Genomic DNA, 18,354 nt, shown 5'->3' with positions numbered 1-18,354 from the left:
TCTCTGTTCCCTGGTACTCTCGAATTGCAGTTTATTTAGCTCATTACTTTTTGTCGACTCAGTAAAAATGCCGCTATTACAACCTCCCTGCACTGTATCTGCCTTTTACTCCATCTGCCAGTGCTCCTAGGAGTGAGATTAGGGGTGGGGGGCATGCTCTCAGCAAATCTGCAGGTGTGTTTGCAACCAGCCCTGCCCAATAGGCAGTAGGCAAGGCCGGGCACATGGCTATAGGATTCCTGGATATCAGCTCCTGCCCAGCTTGTGAAGAATTAACTTTCTCTATAGTACAGGAGTGCTGGGAGCAGTGGAGGTATTTAGTCGACACTGCAAACCCTACCTAGCAAAAATCTTCCTTTTCTTGTCTTAGAGCTGAATTTAAAGTTTCTCTCTTTAGATAGATATATACCATGCCCTCTGTTTTCTTGGTTGTTATTATCCACCTAGGGGTCAGGATTTAATTGTTTCTTCTCTTCTTCTCTCTCTCCAGAATCCACTTAAGCACAGATTGCTCTTTTGTATATATATCTATGTTTTTAATTTGCACAGATGACTTTGTATTGTTGATCTCGTTCTTTGTAACTTCTTTTTTAACCTAACACTACACTTTTAAACTCCATTCATGTTACCATAAGTACACATAGTTCTTCACATCTAGAGTATAGATCCGGGAATGGACTTACTGGGCTCTAGGCAAGCACTGTCAGACCGTTTGACGGAGCGACTGTACCGCTTAGAACCCCCTTGGTGGTTCTTGAGGGTTCTTGGCTCCTGCCCGTCCTTGCTGACATGGGATTACCCTCCTTACGGTTTATCTCCTTGCTGGTGGATGGAAAGTCATATCGCACGCAAATAAGTGCCCCTGTGAATTTTCCGTGCACATCCTTTGCGCATTCTTCTATCGGTGACCCTGGCCTTTTCTGGTTGATTTGCAGGTATAGCTCATCGATTTTAGATATTTGTATCTAGATCTAAAAATGGCAAATATCACCTCCATGCCTGTCGCGTTTGCTAACTTTACCTGTGATATCCTTCCATGACCGGAAAAATACCAACTATTTGCCTTTGGCTTGTATTTTTAGAGCCTTGCTTAAGAAGTCTTTCCCTAATTCCCAGTCATAAAGGTAACTCCCTACAATATGTCCTTTTCACCTTAATTTTTGAAATGCCATCCTGTAAATCTTTGGCAGGCACTTATTTCTCTTACTTTTTGAGTGAAGCACAAATCTTGAAGATAGTTTTAATGTGTTTGTGATGTAGTCTAGCAAACAGTACATGCTGAGCGTTGGATCATTTGACCGGAAGTACGCATCCACCTTTTTTAAAATTATTATTTATTTGCCTCTGGTTTTCAAACTTTCGCATTCATGGGAATCACCTGGGAGCTCTGGGGAAATGCGGCTTCTTGGTCCCTGCCTAGGTCTGGGGTGGGGCCCTGGAATCTGCTTTTTATCCAGGTCTACGTGCTTCTGGTGCAGGTGGTCTGTAGCTTGTACCTTGAGAGACACTGTCTTACAGTGGATCTAATTGTGGCAGGTTCATCACTTTAAAAAACACTATTTACAACAGTCCAAATAAGAGACCTTTAGAAAAGTGAGTACAATGGAAAATTTACCTGCAGTGCCAATCTGGCCTTTGGGTGCTGTAATCATTGGAGTGTGGGGGTGTCACTGGGTGTAGGGGAGCCAGGCTACTATCTGCAAGCATTGCTGATATTTTATACTTCTAGCTCTTTTCACACTAATGCTGAGTTCCTAAAGGCACTGAATAAAGAGGCCATCACCACCCTGATGAACACTCTCCTCTTCCTTTAGAAGCAGTCGTGGAAACGTGACGTCTTGGGAAGAAGCACCTTCCCAGGATCCAAGTTTGCTGCATTATAAAGGGCGAAAGTTAGAACCAGAAAGACTGGGCAATTAAGATCCATGGACGGTTTCCAGGCTTTAAAAAAAATGGCACCAAGGTATAATTGCATTAAATTATGGAATCTGGAAACTCGTTCCAGAGCAGCCTAGATGTCTTATTTAAAGGTTAGGCCTCTCTGGGTGAGTTCAGGAGCATATTTAAAAGCAAGAAGGATTCTTATCCAGGACACCTGAGGGCAGAAGCTATTCCTGGTGCCTTGCTTGGGTTGTGGAACCGGGCAAGGCTCCTGGGTGGTTCCCTCAGTCCCACGGAAACTGAAGGAATTTATGCTAGGTTTGTGAGGCTCCTGGGGACCACATCATGCTCCTCATTATCAGAATATGTGCTGTGACCCCAACAATTGACTTGCATTATCACATTCGTCATCATTATTAGGGCATCATTATTATTAGGGTAATAATAGCGATACGCTCTGGGTTCCTATAGCAAGGCTTACACAGGACTTTCCCCTAGATGATATCTCTTAATAATAATGGCTGCCCTTTGTTGAGTGCCCACAATGAAATGGATGCTTTATGTACGTTACCCTTAACCCTCCCGAGAAATCTATGCTTTCGTAGTTGGGGAAATGGAGGCTTAAAACCACTAGGAGAAATTCCTTTACATCACATAACCAGTAAGCAGCACAGCTGGAATCGGAAGTCGCGTTGCACATTCTCCAGTCGTGTGCAGACTATTTAGTAATTTATAGAAACTAGAAGTTTATTTTTGTTTAGATCCTGAAATATGTAAAATACAGCACATTTATATTACTACTAAGTTTGACTAATTTATGAGAAAATTTTGCGTCTATATACACGGAGAAACCACCATGCAATGAACAGATAAAAGCTTGGGCTCTTCACGTATTAATTCAAAAACTCCGATTCCACCACTTATTAACTCATTGATTTGGCGAGAGTTATTTAACCTGTCTGACCTCAGTTTCCAGATTTATTAATTGGACACAAGAGCAATGCCTATTTCTTATAGTTCTTAAGGGGATTAAATGACATAATACACATAAAATGTTTAGAAAAGTAATATAGGGAGGAGGCAAGAGAACTAAAATGTCAAATCAAGCTATACTCAGAGACTGCAATGTGCCGATCAGCCCCGCAGCCAGGCCAGGAGGACACCTGCAGAACAAAGGAAGATTTCTGCTGAGATTGCTGACTGACTCATTCCCCACACCCTGAAGGAAAACAGGAAAACAGAGCCTTTAAGTAGCACCCTTAAAGACACAAAATAAAATCACTCATTCCCTATGGCCAAAACCATGGGGAACCTATGGGTTAAAGGCTGGGAGCTGCCAGCAGGCCTTTCACGCTACATACTCTTATCCTTCCTCACTGCGTGTCCGTATCAAAGGAGATGGGTCAACAGAGTCTCTAAACTGTCACCACAGGCACTAAAGAATGATATATAAACTGAGCTCTCCACTGGAGGTCCCTCTCGTGTCTTTCTCTTGGTCTCTCTCTGTGCCTTTACTGTTTCTCTCATTGTCCTCGTTCTCTCTCTCTATTGTCTCTGTCCCTCTGGGTCTCTCTGAGGCTCGCTCACTCCCTGCCTCTGAGAGGAGACCACGCTCTGTCTACGGAGTGTCACCCCTTCTCTAATAAACTTTCCTTTGACTCTAACTTTGGTGTGTGTTTCAATGCTTTCGTACACTCCGCCAAGAACCCTCTTCTCTCTCAGTGCAGGGCTGAGAGAAATGTGCACCTCAGAGAAATTCCCACCTCAGAGAAATTTGCCCTGTCCTGCGTCAGAGGTATCAGGCAAGTGGTAAAACACCCAGCAAATATGAGGCATTTAAAAAATGAACGTGGCGATATGATGGTATTTGCCTTGGCAGATTGGGTGTGTACTTGGTTGGACCGTGTACCAGGCTATGTTTAAGTCTAGTAAAAAAATACGTGCAAAAATTTCTTATTTAATAGAACCTAGATTTTGAGAGAGCCACAGACCTGCAGGTTCTCCCTTTTGATCTGGGCTCTCTGAAAATCGACAACCTTTAAACACCTACCTCTTTCTTCATAACCACACACTGCGATAACCCAACCAGGTGCCGTGATAACCGTGGGCTGTGATAACCATGAACTGGGATAACCATGCACTATGACATGAAAAGTACTTTTACATCTTTCGTGACATTGAGAACTCAGTGGAAACAAGATGTCCTAATAGCTGTTATGGGAACTATCTGGTCTGCAGCATAAATTGCGATCATGAGCCTTCCCTTATACGAATCCACAGTGTCCCCAACCCGGGGGGGATGGGGAGGGGGTGGCCCGTGGACACCTGGGAGAGAAGCAGTGTCTGCAGGTCAATTCCTAAGGTTTCCTCAGTCTCCACACGGCCACTTAAATGTCTCCTGGGTCACCTTGACTAGCTGTGATATTGCTTTTAAGTAAAATAAAGATCCTATTTCTAGAAATCATGTAAGAAATATCTGAAGTTATTTTCATAGACCTGTTACAGCTAATTATACCTATTGAGACTCAATTCTTTATTCCTCAAAATCCACTATAATATAATTGGTGGTACCAACTCCTCCATTGTTCTTTTAAAACAAAATTAACGTGCACTGGAAGTAAATTTTCTAAGTGAATCTTCTACCGGTTATGGGGCATCACCGATGAAGACCTCTGTTCCAAATGCTGTCTATTTTCTTTGTAAGCTTATGATGCAGGATGGGGCGAATTCTCCCCAAGCGAGGAATCAAGTCCCTCACTGAGAGAGAGAGAGAGAGAGAGAATTTTTGATTGCTCGCAGGAAAGAATTCAATTGTGAGCCAGAGTTAGAGACAAAAGGCAAGTTTATCAGAGAAGGGATAATGCTCCACAGAGAGTGGTCTCCTCTCAAAGATAGAATGAGAGAGACACTGAGTGTTCGAGGTGATTCTTAGTTTCTATGAACTAGGGCTTAAAGTTTCTGTTCTCCTTGGGATTTGCAGCATTACAGACATGTTGGTAATCTCAGGCTTTGTTCTGTAGGCCCCCCATGGTCTGGCCATAGGGAATGAATGATTGGGTTTATCTTGTGTAGTCTACGATTTAAAGACTTTGTTTTCCTGTTTTCCTTTCCTGGTATGGGTACACAGCGTTAAAGGTATGGGTAAACAGTTGTTACTCATCTCTGCGGGAATCTTCCTTTGTCCTGCAGGTTCCCCATGGACTGGAAACATGTTGCAGCCTCCGAATACAACTTGGTTTAATATTTAGTCAATTTCTGTAATTCTAATGCCTCTTCCCTATATCAGAAACACAGTGTTAATCAACAGTGCCCAAGTTGTTTTTCTAGATTTGCTCTGACCTCACAGACTGCCCTGCTGATTGCCTGCTGCTGACGCTCTGAGATGACTCAGGTTGCTGGCTGACCCTGTTCCTCAGGATTCCCCTCTGGGCTCACCACCAGCCCTGGACCTTTTGTCCTGCCAGCACTCCGCATTCTACCCTAACTGTATAGAAGATGCTCATTAAAATATTTTAGCGTAGCGATAGCTAAACTCCAAAACACAAACAAATCTTTATTTGTGGCACTGCTTCCGGATCTCTGTTTTGCCTCTCAGTGCTGTTATGTTTATACTTAAAGTTTTTAATACAGGGTAATATATCTGCCTGTCACTGAATTCAAAACCAAGCTCAAGTATCCATTTTTATTAAAATATACAACTATTTTTTAATAACTAACAACACAGTTCAAACCAACGTGGACTTCATAAAGTAGAATACCAAACCTGTTCTACAAACTGAAATTTTGTTTTCAGACCCAAATTTTAAAAATCATCTCTCAGCTCTGTGTCAGAGAAAATCCCACCTTTTACCATTTATGCTTCAAACACTCATGGGAATGGAAGAACTAAAACCAGTGTGGTTTGTTTTTTTCCCTATCTTTACTTTTTCACCTATATTTTCCCCCATTAGGATTTTCTCAAGAGGTAAGATAAGGAGTTGAGAGCGATTTTTGCCGTTAAACTCATTAATTATTTACCTTAGCCCTTTGGGACAACAGATATGCCCATTAGTTAAAGAGTCAATAAAGCTGCATCAATAGGAGGAGGGAGTCAAGTGATGACTTCTAGCAGCTGAGAGCTCACAGGAACCAGAGATCACAGGATCAGGAGGTCGACCTTTCTTGTCTGCTGTAACTGGAGGTCGTTCTGCTGGGCGGCAGAGCCCCATTCTGTGGTTTGGAGAGCCTCGTGCTATCAGAACACCGTCTGTAAGGTTTTGGTCAATTACAGTTCCATTCGGCATCCTTCATTTATCCGAGACTCCCACTGCAGTAAAATCAGTAATCTGTTGTTCAAGGATGTATATCTGACCAAGAAAAAAGTGGTTATCGTGTTTTGTTAAAAATATGTGTTGTGTTTGGGACCGGGACCTCAGGCTGGAACTGGAGAGTGCCGTCTCCTCCTCTGTCACAGAAGTTTAACAAATCCTCGTGTTGGATCCTTTACCTTTATGCGTGATCAGCTGTGTGGAGACTAAAAATGTATAAAGCGAAATGACAGAATTGTTGAGAAAAGAGTTGTAATTGCCTATTTTACATTAAAATATGCAATCATTCAAACATTAAAATGTTTAAGGAGAGTTTTAATGTACTTAGAAAATGTCTGATGTAATATTAAGTATTAAAAATTGCGTAGAAAAATATTTGGGCAGAGAGCCAAAAACTAGAGGAAAATGTTCCAAGATGGTAACTCATTCACTTAACAAATATTCGAGTGACTGTTATGTACGGGATGCTGTTGTAGATGCCGACATGGGGTGGTGAGCCAAATAAGGAAGGTCCCTGCCTCAGGGAGCTTACACGCCATTCGAGGGCAGGGACAGAACACACCAGCTTTTTCTCAATAGCACCTTTGTTGCGACATAATTCACATATCATGTGAGTCACCCATTTAAAGTGTACAATTCCGTGTCATTTATCATTATCAGTCACTTCCTAGTCCCTCTTCTCTCTCTAGCCCTTGGCAATCACAGATTTTTCTATCTCTATGAGTTTGTCTCTTCTGGATATTTTATATAAATGGAATCATACAATATGTGGCCTTCCGTCTGACTTCGTTTATGTGGTACAGCGCTTTCAGAATTCAGCCGTGTTGTAGCGTGTGTCAGTACTCCATTTCTTTTCTTTTTTTTCTGAATAATATCCCACTGTGTATATATATATATCCATCAGTTGATCATTTGGGTTTTCGCTACCTTTTACTATTATGAATTAATGCCAATGTGAACATCGATGTACAAGTTTTTGCGAAGACATACATTTTCATCTCTCATGTGTATTTGCCTAGGAGTGGAATTGCTGGGTCCTGTAGTAACTATGTTTAATCATTTGCGGAAATCCCAGACTCTTTTCCAAAGTGGTCGCACCGTCTTGTAGTCTCACCAGCAACGTTTGAGAGTTCTGATCTCTCCACATCTTTATCGTTGTCAACATGCCTTACTGTTTGTCTTTTAGAGCCGTTCGAGTGGGTATGAAGAGGTAGCAGGGAAGACCAGTAGTTGTTACCTGTGTAGTTGGGTAGATGACCGCCAGCTGAGAAGAGTTTTAGCATCCATTTCAGAAAAGAATTCCACTGTCAGTGTTAAGATGGAGAGCTTCTTGGATATAGAAATTGTTTTTCATCACGTTTGGGAAGTTTTCAGCCGTTATTTCTTTTGACTTTTTTTTCCGCTCCTGTCTCTCCTCTGTGGCACTCCCACGACACACGTGCCGGTACACGTACCGGCGTCTCACATTTCTCTAAGGTTCCATTCAGTTTTCTTCACTCTTGCTTTCTCTCTGTTCTTCGGTTGTATAATCTCTGCTGTTGCGTCTCTGAGTTTGCCGATTCTTTTTCCTGCCCATTCACATCTACTGAGGGTCTCTAGTGAACTTTCTGCTTTGTTTCTTGTACTTTTGAACACCAGAATTTCATTTTTTAAAAAATGTCTTTATATCGATGTTCCCTATTTGATGAGATATTGTCATCGTGCTTTACTTCTTTAAGCTTGACTTCCGTAAGGTCATGGCCAGTCCTTGGAAACCCCGTGCCCCCCTCCCCCACTGCCTTCTGCTCTCCTCCCAAATGCCCCACTCTCCTCGCTTTAGGATACTCATTCTCTTGCTTTCCTTTATAATTTTACCATCTTTACCCATTAATTTTAAATTTTCTTTTATACGTTCATAAAAGCCCATAAGACTTCAAATTATCCTTTCTGTAGCCCTTCAGTGAAAAACTATACATTTCAGTTATGTACCCTTTTTATTCTCTCTTTAGTTCTAAATATACTCTGTGTTCCATTAAAGGTATTCTGCGTGCATTCCATTTATTCGCTCGTGTCATTTATTTTAAAGATTCAAAATTTATGAAGTTGTTTTGAAATAATTGTTTCTTCTTTTTTAATTGCATCATAGGTGAAAATAATGCCATCTCTATGATATCAGTTATTAGATTTTCTCTGAGGCTATTCGTAGCCTAACGATGTGGTCAGGTTTTGTAATTTTCCACATATTTGAAAAAAAAAATGTGTGCTTTGGTTATAGGGTGCAGGATCCTACGTGTGTCCATTATATTAACCTATTTACTAATTGTGTTCCATTCCGATCTTTATAATCTTTCCAGTGTTTTGGACTGCCTGATAGACCAATCAATGAGAGATGTGTTAACATCTCTCACTATGATTTTGAATTTCAATATCTCCTTATACTCTGTTCATTTCTACTTTGTATATGTTTAGGTTGTGGTATTTATATGTATATAAATATATACATATTTATATGTATATATGTGGTATTTATATGTTTATATGTATATAAGAATTGTTAGTTTCCTGCAAACTTCCTAGAGAACTGATCTTTTATCAATATGCATAGACCTTCTTTATCTTTATTCCTAATAATGCTTTCTACCTTAAGGTCTGTGTTACCTTTCTTTAGCTTGTCGTATTAGGGTTCTCCAGAGAAAGAACCAGCAGGAGATATTTATTTATATGGAGAAGGGTGGGAGAGGAAGAGATTTTAAGGAATTGACTCACACAATTGTGGAGGCTCGATGAGTCCAAAATCTGCTGAGTAGGCTGGAGAACCAGGGAAGGGTTGCAGTTCATGTCCGAAGGCAATATGCTAGCAAAATTCCCTTTTCTGAGATGTCAGCCTTTTTCTGTTAAGGCCTTCAACTGATTGGATGAGGCCCACCCACATTATGGAGTGTAGTCTGCTTTACTCAAAGCCTACTGACTTAAATGTTAATCTCATGTAAAAAAAAAAACAAGCCTTCAAAGAAGCATCTAGAATAGCTAGAATAGTGTTTGGCAAAATGCCTGGGTACTGTGGCCTAGCCATGTTGAAAAAAAATTAACCATCACATTTGTTATTTCATTTTCCATCTTTTTATGCTTAGCCTTTCTCTTTTATGCTTAAGTAAGTTTCAGTTAATTAGAATAAAGTTAGAGTTTGTTGTTGTTTTTTAGCTGACCTTACAATCTCTGTTTTTTAACTGGTCTGTTGATTACATTTGCGTTGATTGTGGTCATATGTGGAATTCGTTTTTTCTACCATTTTATTTTTTATTTTTTATTTTTTCTGATTCTTTGTCTTTCTTTTTTCCTGGCTCCTAATAAATTGATTCTACGGTAAATATATACCTGTTTTCTTCTTCTTCTTCTGGTTTGAAAGGTATACGTTCTATTTCTCTTATTTAGTAATCATCTTTGAAAAGTTAACAGGTATACTTGATTTAACAAAGTCTGAAACAGTGCCACCCAAGCAGGGACCACAGATTGGTGCCAGTCCAAGAACTTTTTTGTACCAGTTCACAGTGAGATTAGTATAGAGATTGAGTTTCCACAGCACATAAGGACATAAAGCGAGACCTTGGATAAATATGAGAGGGGAAGTGGGAACTCAAGCTTTTAGGTACCAAAATGAGCACGTTCTGAGGCAGCCACACCAGCAACCGCAACTCCAGGTTTTAATTTCTTCCTTGTGTTTTCCCACTGGGGATTTCCCTTATTTCCTTGCTAGTTCAGCTGTATATTTGAGGGAATGTGGAGTGTATTATATCAGCACATCTAGGCTTCTATAGTGTGAGAACCTTTAGTCTCTCCAGGCCTCGATGTTATATTATTGGAAATGGAAACATTGCATCTTTATCATCAGGGAAAAATTTAATATATTTAATTTAAAAAAAACAAAAGCACTCACCTTTATAGAAGGCCAGGCTTTCCTCCCCAGGGTATAAACTTTCCCCCTCCAGGTCTGGCCTTGTCATTTTCGTGGCCCAGCGTATGCACCCCTTTCCATATTAGAGGAAAATTCCTGCCTTATAACTCTTGGCAGAAAACAAAGACTATCTTTATGATAATATTATGAACTCCTGTTCCCGCCTTCCTTGCAGCTGAGCACAGGCAGGAGATTTCCGCTCTGTCAGACTTCCTCGTGGTACACTTTGACACAGGAGCTGGTGACATATGCAAGGGATGGCAGGTGTGCTTCCTGGAGAAGTGATCCCAGTTTGCCAGCTTGACTTACTGGTACAACTGAGCAGAAGCAGGGCTGTTGCCAGTCATGGCATCCCAGAATACCTTGCAGCAGTGGCAGTGTAAGGTGTTGGTTTTGTTCTAGAAAGCTGAAGGTCAAATCTTCCAACTCCCCCACCCCCAAATTGTGAGCCTGCAAAAGCTTTCTCTACTTAAATCAGCTAGGGTTGATCTCTGCAGCTTGCTACTGAGAACCAAGAACCCAAGTGTTACGTTTATCCACGTTAAATTTTCCATTTCTACTGAACCAACAAGTCCATGTGTTCTCGCAGAAGGAGACCCCAGGCAGGTTGCTCACCATTTTACACACAATACTGAGTGCCCTTGACCCCACTTTTCCAAGCCTTCAAATGTGTCTTTTCTTAGTATCCAGATATAAGCCATATCACCCATTTGTCATGACTACAGAATATCCAGCTCCCTCCTAGGTTTTTCTGAGAATTCTTGGGGACCTTTGAACACCTCTTGCTTGTTACCTCTTACCTCATGCTCTGCCATGTGGCTCCCAGATGGCTTCCGTGGCTATTGTCAGCCCAGCACAGCTTAGCCACAGGGCTTGCTCCCCAAAGTGACCTTGAGTTAGACTTGAGCATGTCTGAAGGAGACCACAGTGCAGAAAAGACAAATTTCAGCTGTGGCCTTAAAGGTCATTGGCACTGCCTGGCCAAGAGAACCACTCGCCTCAGAGGGCACTGCCGGGCGTGGATGTGGAAACTCACTTCCGTTCATGAGTCACCTGAAGTTTGTTGTCTGTACGTTACTGTGTGAAGAAATAAGTCGGGGGGAAATCAGGCTGAGACCTCACTAGCTTCACTGGCTCCACAGAGACACTTGGATGTTACCGCAGATGTGCTCTAATAGGAACGTGGCGGCACATTACTGCAGTCACGAGATCTTAATTTTAATGAATTCCACTTCACCCGTTTTCCTTAGGAAGCGGAATTAACATTCCAACACAACTAGAAATGCTACATTGTTAATAGCTTCCCTAGAGTTTCACTTCTTGCTGTGACACCTTCAAAGATTAATCTTGATTTAGGCAGAGTAAAATATCACAGTGTGGGCTCCTGAGCTGAAAGCTCTTTAAATGCTCTTCAAGAATAGGAAAATCTTTTCTCTCAAACTCTGAGAAGAGGTCAGTGACAAAGGCAATTAAGAGCCAATTAATTATTATCAGAGGCAATGCTATAATTTTTAAAAATCATAACGATGTAATAATTTATAACATTTGCTCGTATTTGGATGTTTGACGTTTTATGAATTTTGAAAATGATACTGATTTTATTTCTTTGGACATAAATGCACAATTCTGTCTCCCAATCTTTTAGTACAGGCTGCTTTAGCATATTTCATTTTAAGAAAAATTTTACTTATCTTTTATTATTATGAAATCCTCATAATTATCTACATTAAATTAATCAGGGATAAATTATTGAAATTTTTGAGTGTTTAAAAATCGACATATATATATAAAATATATATGGCTGAAGACAGTGGCTTTGCTAGTAACACAGATCATGGAAATGTTTAAAATCATCCATACCCCTCTCACATTTATCATGAATTTTTTATTTATAATCAGAGACTTTTATTATTTCCCTTCATTTTAAAATTCTCTCTTCACCGTAAAGACTCTTTTACAACTTGGAACCTGAGCTTTTTGGAGACCGTTTGGGAAGGAAATAAACCTGTACTGCAACTGGGCAATATTCTCAATATTTCAAGTATTTTGAAAATAGTTAAAATAAATGGCTCATAACAACATGCTGAGTTTTCGTTAAACTACCTCTTTAGATCACAGATTCAATTATTCAGAGAATAATCCTTCACCACTTTGTTCCCATCAGCCATTCATTCTTTTGTATTCTTTCTTAAAAAGGCCACCAGGCATTTAAAAGCCAGGATGGCCATGCAGCCCCCACTGGCACCCTGCTCAGCTCAAGTTCCTGGGTCCCGAGGATATGTGAGAAGCCCTGTTCACTAAATTGCTTAAACAATCTCATTAAGTCTCGATTCAGAAATTATTTTGTTTCCAATCAATATTGAGTTAAAGCAAACTTCGCTTATCTCTGAGAGACAAGTTATATGTTTTAAGCTGATGGTCAAACCTTTAAATATGTCTGTTCAATTCTGCATTGGCCAAACGTACTTTATAGCAGTGGTACAGGTAAACGTGGTTTCCTGTGAGAACACATGAATGCCCGCTTTCTTCATCCAAGTGCTTCAAACCATTATAATGTTCCCAGGTTCTGGCTCTGACTCTGGCATCCTCAGCATGACCATTCATTACCTGGGCTTCAGTGTCGAACTTAAATAGAAAAATTTTAATTTATTAATGTTATAAAAATATTAAGGGGCCACGATTGTTTTCAAACCTAAATTGAGTTTTACTACAGATAATCAGCATCAAATAACTCTTAGAGACAGAGAGCCAGCCCCTTCCCCAGGGGTATTCTGTGCGTCGTGGATTCGCACTGACTTATTTTTCAGACATGATTTGTCCTTATAAGCATTTTGATTTGGAAATCTTTTTAGTGATGACATATCTGACAGCGTCTCTTAAATAGCAAGTAAATTCTTGATTTTGTTCGTTTTTCACATTTCTTCATTTGTATTAATAGGTACTTAAAGACGTATTTACTCAGATGCGTTCCTTTGCAATGTCGTAAACATAGCACACCAGAAAACCTGTTTCTGTAGAAAATAGTGATCAGCCATACCACCTAGTGCTTAAATTGTTGTCTAGCTGAGTAGTTTATAAATTAGAAGTGGCACGAAATTTTTTCACATGGCTATATACCATTAAATAAGTTGGTGCTCGCGTGTGTTAGTTCCTGGTGTATAACTTAGAGCTAATTAGAAGGTATTCGGGGTCTTGGGAACATCCATTGTATTTTGTCATTATGTTGACATGCACATTTCTAGTCATCTTAAAAGACTGAATAGCATTTCATTTAAAAATGAGTAAAAGGAAAAAAAACCCAGTCAGATAACACCGCTGGCGTCAGCGGCACCAACCTGCGGGTATTGATCCCTCCCATTTCGCTCAGCTCTCGGTCTTGACTGATGAGGGCAGCAGGCAGTGCGGATCATCCCTGAGCCAGAAATGATTCAGAAATCACACCTTTCATTTTGGAGTGAACTGTGAGAGCGTCCTCTGGCCCTTCCTGGGTCCCCTTCCATCCAGATGGCCGCACGGTCTTGGGCAAGTCCCTGAACCTGATAAATTGCGTCACGCCAAACTTTCTGTTGTGACTTCAGGTCCTGGCTCTTCTAGATCAGGAAAAATTCTGATCTGTATCGTGAGATCTGAGCTCATGAATCTTCCTTGAGGCCGATGTCCATTTAAAGTGTCTTGATGCTTCTACCTTATCAGTCATCTGACCGAGGGCAAGAACCCAGCTCTGTGCAAAGCACTGGGTTATGCCAATATTAATAATATTTTCTTTTATCGCTTCGTGGACCAATATTAACATGGAGTTAGGGGTTTCACCATTTTGTTCTTTCTTTTCTCTGATCTCGTGTACCAGACTCACATACCAGGCATGTGTCAGTGAGGCAAAACAGATATAAATCCCAGCTCTTGTGGACTTTACATTCTGTTGGGGGTGGGGCAGGGAGGGGAGTAGACAGTGAACAACAAGTGCACTAAATAAGCGAATTACACAGTATATGAGAAAGTAGTAAGTGCTAGGGAGAAAATTAACAGTGGGAGCACAAGGTAGGAAGGGGTTTGGCCGCAACTGAAAAGGTGACGTTTGTGTAAAGAGGTGAGGAGGGAGGGAGTAAGCCACGTACGTGTCTGTGAGAAGACCATTCCAGGTAGGAGAAACACTAGATGCCAGGTATGACATGGGGGTGTGCTTGACTTACTCAAAAACCAGCGAGGCCTGGCAGCTTCAAGGAACAGCAGGGAGGCCAGTGGGGACGGAGTGGGGAGAGGCAGGAAGAGAACAGCAGAAGGTAAAATCAGGTCCTTACTGCAGTGTCAAGGGGAAGGCTAACTGTGGCTTGGCCCAGGGTGGTGGCAGAGGGGCTGGTGGGAAGGGGTCGGATTTTAGATGTGTTTTGGAGACAGAGCTGGTTTAGTGACAGATTAGATATGGGGCAAGAGAAGGAGAAAGGAGTCAAGAATGACCTCAGGAAGATTAGATTTTGAGGGCAAGATCAGGTGTTCAGCTAGTCTATTAAATTTAGAATGTGTTAAATTTGAGATGCCTATTAGATATGTAAGTAGATGCCCCGCTGGCATAATTTAACTTCTCCTTCCAGTCTTGGGGTTGGCTCGATCTGGGCTAGACATGCACAAGGGCTCGGAAGCTTCCGGAATTTCCTTGCTATTGCACAGACACGATAAGTTGAAAGTTGGGCCCCGTTCCTAGAGCATGAGCTAGAACCCGAACCCTTAATTTTCAACACAAACACCCACCAGAATGCTAGATAGTGAGCATAACGTTTCTGGAACCTTGAATCTCTAATTTGTATTTTAAGAAGAGAAAATTAACTCTTAAAAATGTCAGCGCTTCAACTGCCATTAATTACAGATCACTCGTATCAGTGCTGGGAGGGTGTCACCAGAGTATTCTCCTCGCTGGGATCTATGTAGGACCTTCTCACCACCGTCTGGGTGTGCTGCGGAAGTGGCCGGGAGCCTCAGCAGACTGTCTCATGGCTCTGTGCGTGCATCGCTAGGCCCCGATTAAGATAAAGCTGCTTCTCCCAGGCGCATTCGTGTTATTTGGGAAGTGTTCTTCAACCTCAGAATAATTTTAATGTGGAAATCGGTGAAAACTTATTACAAATCCTGCAGGGTTTATTTGTTGAGTTATTGTTATCCCCTCGATATGATACCCGTTATAAACATACATTTAGAGGAAAGTTACACATCATCAAGGAGTAAAAGGTTTTCCATCTAAAAACTTGTTTTAGAAAAGCAAATCCTCCTTAGTTTTCACAAATTAGAGGTACTGTCAATGTTCCAGAAATAAATATCTGAGTAACATTTACCTCTTCCTCAGTTCTCTGCATTTTCAAAGTTTTATGCCAACCTTATTTGTCCAGTGGTGTATAAATCAGATAGCTTTGTGGCTGCCCCAGGCTTTCATCCAGTCAAAGAAATGTAACCAAAGCTCTTATTTTTCATCTACTAAATTTGTACCTTCTAAAAATAAATCTTGTGCTGGCAAATGTGTAATGAAGCTGGTGTTCATACCCTGCTTGTGAAAACTGGTAGGGTCCCTTTGGAAAGTATCTGACAGCATGTTACAAGAGCCACATTATGGTTAATGACCTTGACTCGGGAAGTCTATTCCTAAGAATCTATCCTAAAGAAATCCTCTGAAACATGAGAAATGTTGTGTGTATAAAATTATTTATAATTCTTAGAAATTACAAGCAATCTAAAAGTGCATCAACATGGGCATGATTAGGTAAATTATATTCCTTCAGTGGAATATTTTATGGTCACTTGAAATTATTATAATAAATACAGATTAGCAATGTGGGAGAAGATGTGGGCTATCGTGGTTGGAAGTAAAATAGAACAAAAACAGTAAGCTCGCTGGGGTTACAAATTCATCCTTCTGAGCAAAGGATTGCAGAACGCGGGAATCGTCCCTTCCAGATTTCTTGGAGACCTCCAGCTGTCTCAATTAAATATTGCTGTATTAACCAATCCCCTTGAAACTTACTGACTTAAAAACGAGAACCACTTTCATGGCTCATGATTTCGTACTGAGGCCGGGAGCCGCTGGCAATCCTTCTGCTGGTCTTAACTGGGCTCTCTCAGCATCCCTGGTCAGCTGCAGGTCAGGTAGGCAGCTTTGCAGGTCCACTGGGCTGTCTCACATTTCGGACCTTGGCTGAGATAATTGGGCCAGCTCTGTGCCGTGTGACCTCTTCTTCTCCAGCAGGCCAGCCCGGGCTGGTTTTCGTAGATGGAGCTGCAAGGGGGAGAATGGAAGTGTGTAAAGCCGATTGAATCCTTGGCTTGGAACGGGTACAGCATCACTCCCATCACATCCTGTTGGCCAGAGCAACTCACAAGGCAGCCCAGACTCAAGGGTGGGAAATAGACTTGACCTCTCGTTGGGAGAAGCTGTGAGGTCACATTGTCGGAGATGAGGCTACAGAGAGGAAAATAACTGCAGCCATTTCTGCAGACATTCGGTCCCACCAACTCACTGAATTGTTGAGGTTCCTTCTCGAAAGAGCTCACATATTTCAAACCTAGTGCTTTACCCTAGGCTGACATCCAACCCAAACACTCCAGGGTATACCACTTAGGGTCGGCTACGGTGCCCGTTCTGACTGCTTGGTCTCATGCCAGCCCAGCGCGTGAGAGTTTTGAATTAGCCTCTGATTTATCCTTCTCTGATTGGAGGACCCCCAAAGTACACGAACATGTACAACCTCCCTGGGGTTATCACTGTCCTAATACACAGTTTAGAGAAGGAGAACTGAGTTGTACCTTCAAGAACAGAGGGCTTAGTTATAGTACCTGGGACCCTTATTTCTAGATCAAAATTTTGTTTCCTCTTTGATTTAAGGGCAGGAGTGGTTGGGTGGGTGAGAATAGAAAGATCTAAATATTTCCAAACAGCACTAATTCTGGTTAATTTATTATTTCATGTCGAAGACAGGAAAATGAGTGGACAGGCACAATAATGGCATTATTGATATTATCTCTCACTTTTGGAGAATGACCGATATGGGATTGAATAGAGAGCCTTAAACTCCTAACTATTTTGTGGTTACAAAAAACCGATACTTTTTCCCTTCGAATCTCAATGTTGTCTCTCCTTATTGAAGAAAAACTGAAATAGTTTATTCGTCAGGAAACCCAAAAACCAATTTTTAAAAGTATTTCAGTTGCTTTCTGGTTTGAATTTATGTATTCGCCTGTAAGCCCAATGTTATTTTGCATCTACTGCATTTTAAGCTGAATGTCACTTGCCGTGGATGGCGTACGATGCTATCTGGGTGTCCGAGTCGTCCATTCTTTAGCAGAATCGAGTGATAGATGCAATATCCTGAGTAGAGTGCAGCAATTTTTTATCTGCTTTAAACCCATGAGGCAAAGTGCTACTTAGTCAGCTGGTGACTGAAGACGTATCGATTTCCATCAAGCCTTTGACCTATAGGCGCTAAAAGTGTGGGCGTCACATTGCCAGGAAAGCATCACTCATTTCCTTTCTCCCCTGGAACACCGAGCGCGTGTCTCTGCTCTTCTGCAGTGTGATAACGCATTAGCCCAGCCGAGGTCTTCTGACAGCCGCTCCGTCCTCACCTCTCGGGGTGAGAGAGGCTGTGTTTGGCAAGGCAGTTCGCCTTTGAAAGCAGCAGGATGGCCCATCAGAAAGTACGTCAGATGTTAAAGAAAACAAATCACGTAATAGTAGGACGTTTTCTTTGGTTTTAAGTGATTTCTCTGGCTTCTAATCTAAGGAACTTAAAAAAGCACCGGCCCTTAGTTCCTGAAGATTCTGACTTGCTGGGTCCCGAGTGGCCTGGAAATCTGTATTTTCAGGCCGTAGTGGTGATTCTGACATGTGGCAAGGGTCAAGATCTGCTGGAATGTTCCCAGGGAGAAAGGCCTGCCAGTGCTTTTAAGAGGATTCCACCTTTTCTCTCCTCTGCCAATGTAAAATCCTGGGACCCTCACATGGTGTGTCTTCTCCCTCCAATACCTGAAATAATAAACTCAGTAAGCGGTAGCCATGGTTTTAAAATGGTTGGCGGGTGCACCCAGATGATGCTGTGGTGTTCCAAAATTGGGGACATTTTAAGTTCGTGCTTTACGATTACCGTTAACAACAGCAGTAGCAAAACAAAATAATTTAAGTAGGTTAACAAAGTTTTTAACTGTATAGGAGATGCAGCTTTAATTAAAAAAAGGTAGAAAGCCCCAGGAGTTGCC

At 41.5% G+C, this 18,354-nt stretch overlaps 1 protein-coding gene across 9 annotated transcripts in view; it reads left to right on the top strand.

Annotated features, from left to right (window-relative positions):
- ULK4 (unc-51 like kinase 4) overlaps window positions 1-18,354 on the top strand; it is a 378,927-nt gene that overhangs the window by 333,187 nt on the left and 27,386 nt on the right. Inside the window, exon 36 of one of the 9 annotated variants that reach the window (XM_039837396.1) lies at window positions 936-956. The exons of the other annotated variants lie outside the window; for them this stretch is intronic. Within the exon in view, the coding sequence (XP_039693330.1) occupies window positions 936-941 (6 nt within the window). The 3' untranslated portion in view covers window positions 942-956. Of the gene's footprint in view, window positions 1-935; window positions 957-18,354 lie in introns of those variants that run through there. 9 annotated transcript variants of the gene reach the window in all.

Source organism: Pteropus medius, unplaced genomic scaffold (assembly GCF_902729225.1).
Source record: "Pteropus medius unplaced genomic scaffold, Ma_sr-lr_union100, whole genome shotgun sequence".
In the NCBI taxonomy this organism is placed as follows: domain Eukaryota; kingdom Metazoa; phylum Chordata; class Mammalia; order Chiroptera; family Pteropodidae; genus Pteropus; species Pteropus medius.
The sequence above is the reverse complement of the archived record's forward strand: the minus strand, read 5'-3'. Positions and strand labels throughout refer to the sequence as shown.